The following is a 12,534-nucleotide window of genomic DNA, read 5'->3' as shown; positions in this document are numbered from 1 at the left end:
TTGGGCTGCTAAGGCTGGAGGCACCTCAATGCGGAGTGGGGGTGGGGGTGGCTCACAAGGGGAGAGGAGAGGAGCCTGAGGGAACACTCCACAAGGGAGGGTGTTCAAAAAGGGATGAGGGGCTGCCAGCTCTGCAGGCAAGGGGTGACATAACTGTGCTTCTGAGGCTCGAAGAGCATTTCCCCACCCCAGAAAGCATGTAGTTGGTCAAAGAAAGCCTTGGGCTCAAGAAGGTTGAAAACCTCTGGCATATGCAGATTGCGAATTCTGCTTGAGGTCATGGTACGGGGGAGCAAAGCCTTTCTTTCAGATTGTGTGTTTTATTAGAAAACAGACAAGCAGAATGATTGAGGGATAATATGTACTGATGCCTAAAGGAACTGGAGTAGGAAACTGTTTTTGTAAGTAATTATCTTTAAAGCAAGCTGTAGTGAAAGTTCTGGGGAGGGCCAAATGTTGTGGTGGTAAGCTGTCTTGGCTTAGTGCTAGAGCACAGGAGTTGTATGCAAAAGGTTTCAGGTTGAATCCCTAGTACTGTATGTAGGACTGGGAAAGATTTCTATCTGAAACCCCAGAGAGGCATGACAAGTCAGTAGAGCTGATTCTGGGCTAGATGGACCGATAGTATCAGGAAGTATTCTATATTCCTATTAGAATCGGCACATCCAGGAAAACGTGAGTTCTCTGTACTTGGCAGATTTGTTAAGATAACTGCAGGTTGATGCAAATTAGCAAAATCCAAATTACGTAGACATTATTCAACTGGTTGTTCATTATTCTGGATTGTATCCAACTAAGTTATGGTTAGAGTAGACCCATTGACTGTAACGGACCTCAGTTTGTCGTGTCCATTAATTTTGTTGAGTCTTCCCATCAAAACATTGGATAAACCCTCTGTTTTTTAATGCCAGCCAAGGTACCCTGGGATTCCAGTTTTATCACTTTGGTCAGAACATAGTAACACACTTTCTTAAACTATTTACATGAACACAGCATATATAGAAACTTTGAATTCAAGTGCTAAAATGAGCTCAGGGCTGTAATCAGTTATCACTGAAGTCTGGCTCTCTGTGAGGTGGTAAACTTGAATTTGAGACATGTTCTGTTTTAGTCTGCAGGTGGTGGTTCACATAATTCAGGCACGTGCAACAGGTAGATCGTGATCTACTGGTAGATCACAGGATGTTCCTGGTAGATCCTGGTAGATCTTTGGCCCCTCAGTGATCTCCCCCCCAAAAAAGGGAGGGACAACTGTGGCTTCCTAAAATAAGCTCAACAACTTTGATCCATGCAACAACAATGGGTAGATCACTGCCAGTTTTTTAATACTGTGAGTAGATCACAGTCTATTTGGAGTTGGACTTCCTGGATCATAATTCTATTCACTTGAAAGCGAGGTGCAGAGAAGGGTTGTAGCCTTGTCTTGTCCATGGTAAGGTAAAGGGGCCCCTGACCATCAGGTCCAGTCGTGTCCGACTCTGGGGTTGCGGCGCTCATCTCGCTCTATAGGCCGAGGGAGCCAGCGTTTGTCCACAGACAGCTTCCGGGTCCTGTGGCCAACATGACTAAGCCACTTCTGGCGAACCAGAGCAGCGCACGGAAACACCGTTTACCTTCCCGCCGGAGCGGTCCCTATTTATCTACTTGCACTTTGATGTGCTTTCGAACTGCTAGGTGGGCAGGAGCTGGGACCGAGCAACGGGAGCTCACCCCATTGCAGGGATTCTATATTATATAGAGCAAGAGAGGGGGCAAAAATAATGAGATATGTGAGCTGTTTCCTGCAGCCCAATCTAAAATGCTACTGCCAGACACATTTTGCTACCTCAGCAAGCGCTGGCCTTCAGCTTCAAGGAGCTTCTCTGATGCTTCTGAGCGAAGGAACAGTAAGTCCCATTAGAAGCTAAATTGCTCAAATTTCTGGATTAACAAGGGGGGGGGGACTTGCTAAGCAGTTGTTGTGTATTGAATAGCAAGCACAACACAGGAGCAGAGTAGCCAGGAAGGAGTTAAGGCTAGGAGTGACTGTTTTAATTAGTTTCACCTGGAGTTTGTAGGCTAGCCCAGTTGGCTACATATATATACACCTAGCAGTAGGCTGGGAGTTGGTCTTTGTCTTTTACTTGTCTGCTGTGAATAAAGAGATTGTTACAACCCCATTGCCTGGACTTATATGCAACAGCAGTCTTAAGGGGAGATAAGAAAGAGGAGAATTAAATTATATATATTTTAAAACACTTTGTAATGTAAACATATAACTAAGCATAGTGAATCTTTTAAAGTTTGTTCAACAACAGATTTCTAGATGACATTTCACTTTATTATTGAATTTTGAAACAGTTTATAGACCACACAGAGATGCATGTTTCTGCAGATAGAAAGCAGATATGAATCTTTTACTTCTCAGTATTTCTCGGCTCCCTCGGCCAGTAAAGCGAGATGAGCGCCGCAACCCCAGAGTCGTTTGCGACTGGACTTAACTGTCAGGGGTCCTTTACCTTTTTGTTTCTGCACTAAGGTATTTTATGACCTCTAGTGGTGGTATGTGGGAAATGCTAAATAGTTTGGTTAATATGTCAGTAGTGATACTGACAAGCATCTTTTATTTTTTCTTCAATTTTTTTTTTTTGCAATAACATGACGGTGAGAGGGGGGATTTCTGGTTCTTCCTCTTCTTCTTTCTTTTTAAAATAAATGTTATTAATTTAGATTTTCAAGATAGCCTACAAAAGAGAACCAAAAAACAAATATAAAACAGATTAAAACCGTCAGCAACAAAAGCAATTATTGTAGCAACAGTAAAAATACAAAAAGCAGTAGATATAAAATCAGTTAAATTAATTCTTTAGATTTAAGGGTGGAGCTGCATGTTTATCTAGCAGAGACATCAGTGGTGAAGGCCTAGGAGCCAATAAAGGTAAAAAGGACCCCTGGCAGTTAAGTCCAGTCACAAACAACTCTGGAGTTGCGGCCCAATACTGAGTTCCAATTCTGCCATGTCATCAACATTACTTTTTAAAAGTGGGTTGCCCACCTTTTCTTCTTCTGTGTGAGGCAGCTTCAGGAAGAGCAGAGCATGTACTGATGGTCTTGTGTGGGCACTTTCTATCTGTACCCATTTCTGGTTCTTTGACAGACACAACTCCAATTAATTGGGGGCAGATGAAACACTGGTGTCCTCTAGCTGCATTACTCTTGAACATCTATTATAATATTCTGTGGTTTTTAATTTTTTTCTGCCCTCAACTGGTCGTCTAATTTCTTAGAAGACGCTTGTGGAAAGAACAAAGTCTGCTGTTTGTAGAACCATAGGCATTATACTAAAAAAGGAGTCATTATTAAAATGAGAACTACAATAGAATTATAGGAATTTTGGGAGCTTTGTTGGATTGTTGCCTTGTCCCAAGTGAGATCATTGGTCCACCTACTGACTGGTAGTGGTAATGCAGAAATCCCAGGCAAATGTCTTTTCCAGCCCCGCCTGGAGATGCCAGAGAATGAACCTGGGCTAGATCATGGCCACCGGTCCCATCACCTCCTGGCAAATAGAAGGGGAAGAAATGGAGGCAGTGAGAGATTTTACTTTCTTGGGCTCCTTGATCACTGCAGATGGTGACAGCAGTCACGAAATTAAAAGACGCCTGCTTCTTGGGAGAAAAGCAATGACAAACCTAGACAGCATCTTAAAAAGCAGAGACATCACCTTGCCGACAAAGGTCCGTATAGTTCAAGCTATGGTTTTCCCAGTAGTGATGTATGGAAGTGAGAGCTGGACCATAAAGAAGGCTGATCGCCGAAGAATTGATGCTTTTGAATTATGGTGCTGGAGGAGACTCTTGAGAGTCCCATGGACTGCTAGAAGATCAAACCTATCCATTCTTAAGGAAATCAGCCCTGAGTGCTCCCTGGAAGGACAGATCGTGAAGCTGAGGCTCCAATACTTTGGCCACCTCATGAGAAGAGAAGAATCCTTGGAAAAGACCCTGATGTTGGGAAAGATTGAGGGCACTAGGAGAAGGGGACGACAGAGGACAAGATGGTTGGACAGTGTTCTCAAAGCTACGAACATGAGTTTGACCAAACTGCGGGAGGCAGTGGAAGACAGGAGTGCCTGGCGTGCTATGGTCCATGGGGTCACGAAGAGTCGGACACGACTAAACGACTAAACAACAACAACAGTCTTATTCCAGAGCAGGTGTTTGACCCTTGAGCTATGACTCCCCCCACCTTGCTTTAAGGTAATGAAGTGCTGTAATGGTTTTATTTATTTATTGTACTTCTGAGTCACCCCATAATAGGTTTTTTGGGGGGGTGACATGCAGTTCAAAGAAATAAAAACAGTTATAAAACATAAACAAATCAGTCAAGTAAAACAATTACAGAACAGTGCCAAAATCAGTAAAAACCATAGGGCAAAACACATGAATCAGTCACCACAGCGACTCAGATAATTAATATAAGAAAATGATGTTTAAAAAGTATCATAAAAAACTGGGAGGATGCCTGGTGCTTAGAAGATAAGCCTCTCAGGGGGCTGCTGAAATGGTTCTCTCCCTTGTGTCCAGCCAGGGGCAGAGGAAGGGGGTTGCGGTGTGTCACAACTGATGTGTGTGTGACAAAATGCTGAGCGGCACTCACCACAGGGCCTGCAGCTCGCCCAAGCCACGCGTCTCTCCTGGGAGTGATGCGGTGGCTTGGGCGCCTGCAGGCTCCGTGCTGCCCAAACGGTCCGCCCGCTGCCTCAACCTCAGCTGTAGGGTGGCTGAGTGGGAGGAGGCAGGCAGACTCCTTGGAGGCTCCGCAGAGTCTCCTGCCCCAGCTCACCCCGCCCTGCGGGTGGTTGGCCCTGCCCCCGCAGGCAGCTGATCCTGTCCCTGGGCGCAGGGCACACACACTGATCAGCTTGCTCTGCCGCTGGGTCCACCCTCCACTTCAGAATAAGGAGGCTCTTAGGGAGGGGGACAACCACTTCATGTTGTTTTTCAGGGCAGGAATGATGACATCAGCTGCTGGAACACCAGGGTAATTTACAAGCTTTCTATGCATTGGCAAGTGAATGAGGTGATATTAAGGCCTTCAAGTTTGGTTTTTGACAGATTAAAAGGTAAAGGGACCCCTGACCATTAGGTCCAGTTGTGACCGACTCTGGGGTTGCGGCGCTCATCTCGCGTTATTGGCCGGGGGAGCCGGCGTACAGCTTCCAGGTCATGTGGCCAGCATGACAAAGCCGCTTCTGGCGAACCAGAGCAGCGCATGGAAACGCCGTTTACCTTCCAGCTGTAGCGGTACCTATTTATCTACTTGCACTTTGACGTGCTTTCGAACTGCTAGGTTGGCAGGAGCTGGGACCAAGCAACAGGAGCTCACCCCGTCACAGGGATTCGAACCGCCGACCTTCTGATCAGCAAGCCCTAGGCTCAGTGGTTTAACCCACAGCGCCACTTGGGTCCCTTTGACAGATTAGCATAGACTAAATCAGAAAATAATAACAAAGCAGAGATTGAATACTACCTTCCTTTCTTTGAGGAGGTTCCTACTTTATACTAGCTTTAAATAGTGGTACTTTTGGGGGAAGAATATCTGCATTTCTAAAGAAGAGCTTACCATGTCAGCTGGTTGAAACTGTGTTAAACTAGTGTCTTGCTAGTTGAAATGATGCAGTCAGAAGTAAGCGCAGCTGAATTCAGCGGAGCTTGATCCCAGGAAGCAATCCATAGGATTGCACTCATGCCAATCCAAGTAAATTAGGCACCAACACTGTGTACTACCACTCTTGGGTGTGTATGAGCATAATGCGTTCGTAAAGCTGCCTGAAGTTTGGTTTCTCATTAGGGAGGGATCTTCATTGGGTCTGCAGGGATTTTCATTTCCATCTGCAGCACTCTATGCCAGTGTTTCTCAACCTTTTTTGGGCCACGGCACACTTGTTCCGTGAAAAAAATCACGAGGCACACCACCATTAAAAAAGTTAAAAAAATTAACTCTGTGCCGCCCTATATTATAATTATGACTGTAAGAAACACTTGCCAAATATTGCTTTCCGGCGGGTCAGCGCTGCCGAGTTCTTAAAAGATCTGGGTTTCTGATCCACCCCACCCGACCCCGCCGTCCCGTATCTTACCCTGTGCGTGTTCTCAGACTTGTGAGAGGACAATTTGGTCTTCATGCCTCCGTGAATTAGCAACAAACTACCTTTTTAATGATGGAGATTGAATATTTTAAAAGTAGCTACTTGAAGTCCGCTCGATTTTCCAAAAAAGAGACACACGTGCGGCACTATTAGCTGCTGGGGGCTGCCATCTTGGCTAAAGGATTCTGGGATGATCCTGTCACGTGAGGCATGGGGAAAATGGAAATAATGAAAGCTGATTGGTCTGTGGAAACTAGAAGGGGCGAAGAGAGTTTGCAGCTGCAAAATCGCCCTTCTCGTCGCCGCACGTCGCGGCACACCAGCCAGCGTCTCGCGGCACACTAGTGTGCCGTGGAACAGCGGTTGAGAAACGCTGCTCTATGCCATAGCTGCCAAGTTTTCCCTTTTCTCACGAGGAAGCCTATTCAGCATAAGGGAATTTCCCTTTTAAAAAGGGATAACTTGGCAGCTATGCTCTATGCCATATTCCATACTGTTGGAGAGGGTCTACTAATCCTCTTGGACAGATTTTTTGGGGGGAGGGGGGGCTGCAGCAGAAGGGGGGTACTGGCAAAAACCACCTCCCTTTCTCTTATGTCAGGAGACATGTCTGTGAGGGGAGCAGCAGCACAGTTAGGAGCCTTCTCTGTAACTGCGGAGCTTTCTCTCTAAATGGGCCTTTCCTAAGGAATCTTATTCCTCAAGATGCACAGGAGGCAGGGCTTAGGAATGTTTAGAAGGCTTTTTAAAAACATGCTTGTTTCTCCAGGCTTTTGGGTGTCAATCAGGTAATTTTATTGGTACTGTGTTCTTTAATCGAGGTTTATGGTGACATATATGCATATTATAATTTTGTTTAATATTGTCTATATGGGTGTTCTATTAACTACTTTTAGGGCTCACTTGATTTATTTACAAATATCCTGCTTACACATACCATTGTGTGCATTACTTGATTTTGATACATCAAGAGAATTTGTTGGTTCTTCTCTTCTGCTGCTGTCAAGCTGGACCTCTCTGTGCTTTGTTGTGTTTAATTAGAAAGATACGCTTTCTTCTTGTGCTTTCTTGCAGGTACAGGAGAAAGCGGAAAGAGTACATTTATTAAGCAGATGAGGATTATTCATGGATCAGGCTATACAGAAGAAGACCGGAAAGGCTTCACAAAATTGATTTATCAAAACATATTTTCCGCTATGCAAACTATGATCAGAGCTATGGATACTTTGCAAATTCCATACTCATCTGAGCATAATAAGGTACTAAACTCTTTATTGGTGTCAATAACACAGAAAATACAGTGGTACCTCAGTTTATGAACACAATTGGTTCCGGAAGTCTGTTCATAAACAGAAGCGTTCATAAACTGAAGCAAACTTTCCCATTGAAAGTAATGGAAAGTGGATTAATCCGTTCCAGGCAGGTCCGCGGAGTACTCAACCTGAAGCGTACTTAACCCGAAGCATGGGTGTAATTGGTTCCGGAAGTCTCTTCATAAACTGAAGCGTTCCAAAACTGAAGCGAACTTTCCCATTGAAAGTAATTTAATCCGTTGCAGATGGGTCCGTGGCGTTCGTAAACCGAAAATTCGTAAACCGAGGTGTTCACCAGAAGCGGCTTAGTCATGCTGGCCACATGACCCAGAAGCTGTACGCTCCCTTGGCCAATAAAGCGAGATGAGCGCCACAGCCCCAGAGTCGTCTGCGACTGGACCTAACATTCAGGGGTCCCTTTACCTTTACTCTTTAAGTGATTACACAGTTGCAACCTAATCTACGTTAGGTTGACAGTAAGAGCTGTTTGACATTGGAACAACCCTTTGGAGTTTGTGGACTCTCCTTCCTTGGAGGTTTCCAAGCAGAGGTTGGATGGCCATCTGTCATGGATGCTTTAGGTGAGAGTCCTGCATTTCAGGGGTTGGGCTAGATGAACTCTACAATTCTATGAAGTTGTTGAAACATAGAAATTTATCAGAATACATCTGATAATACAAAGCACAGGGAAAATGTTGATCAATCTGAACAAATTATTAAAGTGAATGAAAATTGCTATGGTGGCAGTAATGCTCCCTGTGAGACACATTCCAGAATTCCACAACCAACCCTTTCCAGATGGTGGATAATTTCACAATAATTATTAAAACATCGAGAAAAACATTTCAGTTAAAGTGGGCTCAAATTGCAACAAATGAAATGACACCAGTTATTTATTCAACAGCGTAATTGCATGTCCCTTCCCACACAATTCCAAATTCTGCATCTTTCTACTAAAACATAATATTTGTGCCAAAAGCAATGGCAAATACATATCTGTGATTGTTACTTACAAAGTGGTATGGCTGGAACGTAAAGTTAAGATGGATTCTCAAGTTGAGCTGATTTAGATATAGGTAATATATGCAAATCAGCTGACGGGGTGAGCTCCTGTTGCTCGGTCCCAGCTACTGCCAACCTAGCAGTTTGAAAGCACATCAAAGTGCAAGTTGATAAATACCTCTGGCGGGAAGGTAAATGGCGTTTCCATGTGCTGCTCTGGTTTGCCAGAAGTGGCTTAGTCATGCTGGCCACATGACCCAGAAGCTGTATGCTGGCTTCCTTGGCCAGTAAAGCGAGATGAGCACCGCAACCCCAGAGGCGGTCACAACTGGACCTAATGGTCAGGGGTCCCTTTACCTTAATGCAAATCAGCAGACTAGGATTTAAGGCAGAGGTGAGAATTAGGGGGGGGCAGGGGCTCATTCCTTCAGGGATACTGTAGTAATGTGTCTGGGGTCATGTGGTTATTGTAAGCAGGACCAGGAACATTCCTTGCCAATTTATCTCTTTCTGCCACAGCCATTTCTCTTCTGATCTTAAACTTGCTGTGAGATCAGCAGGTTCTTTTTTTCATCTTCCTACGCCTTCCCTCCAATCCATGCCATGATTATCTCCCTTCCCTCCTGTTTTTGAGCAAATGGTGGTTTGCGTTTACCCTGCAAATCAGAATTATATGCCATAATTTATGAGGTCTTTCTTGAGACCTCTTTGCGTGCAAACCTATGTTTATCCACTAAGAGGCATCACACCTTGTGCCTGTTGAAAATGCAGTGTGTCTCTCAAGCAGAGGGTGAATGCAATTAAACGACATTAAAGGCCCATCTAGGAATATGACTTGTGTCCTGTGTGCTTGGTTGTTGTTTTTATAAAAAGAAGTCAGTGAACTGGAACTAAGAAGTTGGTTAAGGAAATAAATAACAATTTGTCATTGGGTGGTTTCACTTTGAAAACCACTCAGATATAATTGTCAAACTAGAACAAGTAAAGGGACTTTGGAGATTTTTTTTTAAATACAAATCCCACCATAAATAGCTTCTAAACATATTGGTGTGGTTCACATTGAATTCAGTCAATTGTATGCAGGGCCGGATTTAGGTTTGATGAGGCCCTCAGCTACTGAAGGTAATGGGGCCCTTTATATGTCCAGCTGTCCTTTGTCAACAACAAATGGTTGCTGTTTTTTTGTGTTAAATATATGCTATATGGTAATTTATGGACCTAATAGGTATCTCAAGCCATTTGCACATAACAAAATACATATTTTATCAAAGTAATTGTTGAACTTATGGTTTGGAAATGTACATCCAGGTTTCTTTTCCCTTAAATTTTTTTGGGGCCCCTAGAGAGTGGGGCCCTAAGCTATAGCTTGTTTAGCTTATACATAAATCCGCCGTATGGCTAAATAATAAAAGTGGAGCGCCTCAGGGGTCCGTCCTCTCCCCCTGTCCCCCATGCTTTTTAACATCTACATGCAGCTGCTGGGAGAGATCATCAGGGGGTTTGGGGTGGGTGTTCATCAGTATGCGGATGATACCCAGCTCTACCTCTCTTTTAAATCAGAACCAGTGAAGGTGGTGAATGTCCTGTGTGAGTGCCTGGAGGTGGTTGGAGGATGGATGGCGGTTAACAGATTGAGGTTGAATCTTTGACAAGACTGAAGTACTGTTTTGGGGGGACAGGGGGTGGGTGGGAGTGGGGGACTCCCTGGTCCTGAATGGGGTAACTGTGCCCCTGAAGGACCAGGTGCACAGCCTGGGAGTCATTTTGGACTCACAGCTGTCCATGGAGGTGTAGGTTAATTCTGTGTCCAGGGCGGCTGTCTACCAGCTCCATCTGGTACGCAGGCTGAGACCCTACCTCCCCGCAGACTGTCTCACCAGAGTAGTGCATGCTCTAGTTATCTCCTGCTTGGACTACTGCAATGCGCTCTATGTGGGGCTACCCTTGAAGGTGACCCGGAAACTGCAATTAATCCAGAATGAGGCAGCCAGGGAGCAGCCGCTGGGACCACATAACACCGGTCCTGAGAGATCTACATCCAGTACGTTTGCTCCCAGTACGTTTCCGAGCACAATTCAAAGTGTTGGTGCTGACCTTTAAAGCCCTAAACGGCCTCGGTCCTGTATACCTGAAGGAGCGCCTCCACTCCCATCGTTCAGCCCAGACACTGAGATCCAGCGCCGAGGGCCTTCTGGCGGTTCCCTCACTGCGAGAAGCAAAGCTACAGGGAACCAGGCAGAGGGCCTTTTCGGTAGTGGCGCCTGCCCTGTGGAACGCCCTCCCATTGGAGGTCAAGGAGATAAACAACTACCTGACATTTAGAAAACACCTAAAGGCAGCCCTGTTTAGGGAAGTTTTTAATCTGATATTTTAATGTATTTTGGTATTTGTTGGAAGCCGCCCAGAGTGGTGGGTGAAACCCAGCCAGATGGGCGGGGTATAAATAATAATTAATGATGATGATGATGATGATGATGATGAAAAAGTGAAGGGCAGCCGCAAGCAAGCTCCTCCTTCCCCTTTTCCCCATGAAGCTGAAGAAGGCTCCTTGATGCAGGAAGAGGGAGAGTTGGAAAATCTGGAGAGGATTCATGGCTCTCCCCAGTGAAGCAGAAGATGGAATGCCCTGTGGGTTTGCCACTGCATGAAGAAGAAATTATAGAAAGAGGGAGAAAGGAGTGGGAAGCTGAGGAAGAGAATCATAGAGTTGCAGAGTTGGAAGGGACCCAACCCCCAGAAATATCCTTTTGCCTTTTCCTTTCCCCTCTCCTGCACATCTCAGAGATCAATTAAAAGTGATGAAGAGATCAGATCTCCTCACCATGTCCCTTTTTATGAAACAGGAGCCTTTGTCATGATTAAACAATTTATATGGCAAGTTCACAAGATAAGCACTTCATGTGTTCTCTCACACTGTATGTTTGGATGAGAGGACAACAGACAGAGGATGGAAATGCAATGTAAAGGAGAGCAAGATATTTGTTCTAAGCCTTGCACATGGCAGGGGCAGGGCAGGAGTGAAGGAAGGCCATAATTTAATGAAGCCTGGAATGATGGTCCAAACCAGACCATTATTTCTGAAACAGAAGCATTAATTAGGGATTCTGTGTGTGCTGCTCTTGGCTTGTGGTAGCAGAAATAAATCAAATATTTGGAAAAGCAAACATCTAATGTGCTGTTCAAGATTCAGAATGTTTGGAAACTGATAGTCAACTATGTGCACAAAATATTGCTACTAAAGAGAAGGTACTGTACATTGTCGTTGATTCAGCATGAAATATTTTCTAGCATTTGGCTTGGGAGGAAGCCTCTGGTATTTTTCTGCAGTCCTGCAATAAAAAGAACTAAATGGCCATCCTTAATGTGTGGTTTACAGATCAGGTGTATCTCTCAGTTTCTAAAAAACTAGAATGGAAAGTGTGATCAAAACAGTTTTCTGTATCTCAGCTAATGTGCATTCAGACAAAATGTTCAGTGCTTAGTTTCTATGGTGATAGCAGTCTGTATATGACTCTTTAAACAGAGGATCCTGATTCCTGATATTTTTCTCCAAGGCAAGAAGCAGATTTAGGTGCTTAGCTCCAAATCTGGGGGAGTTGTGTACAGCTATTAACCAAATGAAAAACAACAAAGCCAGCAGACCCGATGCGAAGTCTTCAAAATGGGCAGAATTGAACTGACAGCTTCACAAGCTCATTGAAAAAATCTGGGAGAGGGAGGAGATCCCAGCAGACTTTAGGGATGCCAAAAGTATCAATCTCTTTAAAAAAAGGTGACAGAATGAATTGCGGAAACTATTGAGGCATCTCTTTATCAGCTGTGGCTGACAGAATTCTTGCAAGGATCTTAGCAAACCACCACCTAACAATTCCTGAATCCCAAAATGCCTTTCAACTTTATAGGGGAACAGTGGACATGATTTTCATCGCTCAACAGCTTCAAGAAAAATGCAGAGAGCAAAACCAACCCCTGTATATGGTGTTTATTGACCTAAGACCTACAATACTAAATCATAATGCCCTGTGGACTGTGGACAAATTGTCTGCCCAGATACGGTAAATTTGTGGACATCCTTTGGCTCCTCCATGA

General features: G+C 44.5%; 1 protein-coding gene across 1 annotated transcript in view; it reads left to right on the top strand.

Annotated features, from left to right (window-relative positions):
* The window catches only part of LOC118077035 (guanine nucleotide-binding protein subunit alpha-14-like), a 38,942-nt gene that overhangs the window by 18,761 nt on the left and 7,647 nt on the right, over positions 1-12,534 (top strand). The window contains exon 2 of the mRNA XM_035100327.2: positions 7,205-7,389. Coding sequence (XP_034956218.1) covers positions 7,205-7,389 — 185 coding nt within the window. The remainder of the gene's footprint in view (positions 1-7,204; positions 7,390-12,534) is intronic.

The sequence above is a fragment of the Zootoca vivipara genome, chromosome 11 (genome assembly GCF_963506605.1).
Source record: "Zootoca vivipara chromosome 11, rZooViv1.1, whole genome shotgun sequence".
In the NCBI taxonomy this organism is placed as follows: domain Eukaryota; kingdom Metazoa; phylum Chordata; class Lepidosauria; order Squamata; family Lacertidae; genus Zootoca; species Zootoca vivipara.
The sequence above is the reverse complement of the archived record's forward strand: the minus strand, read 5'-3'. Positions and strand labels throughout refer to the sequence as shown.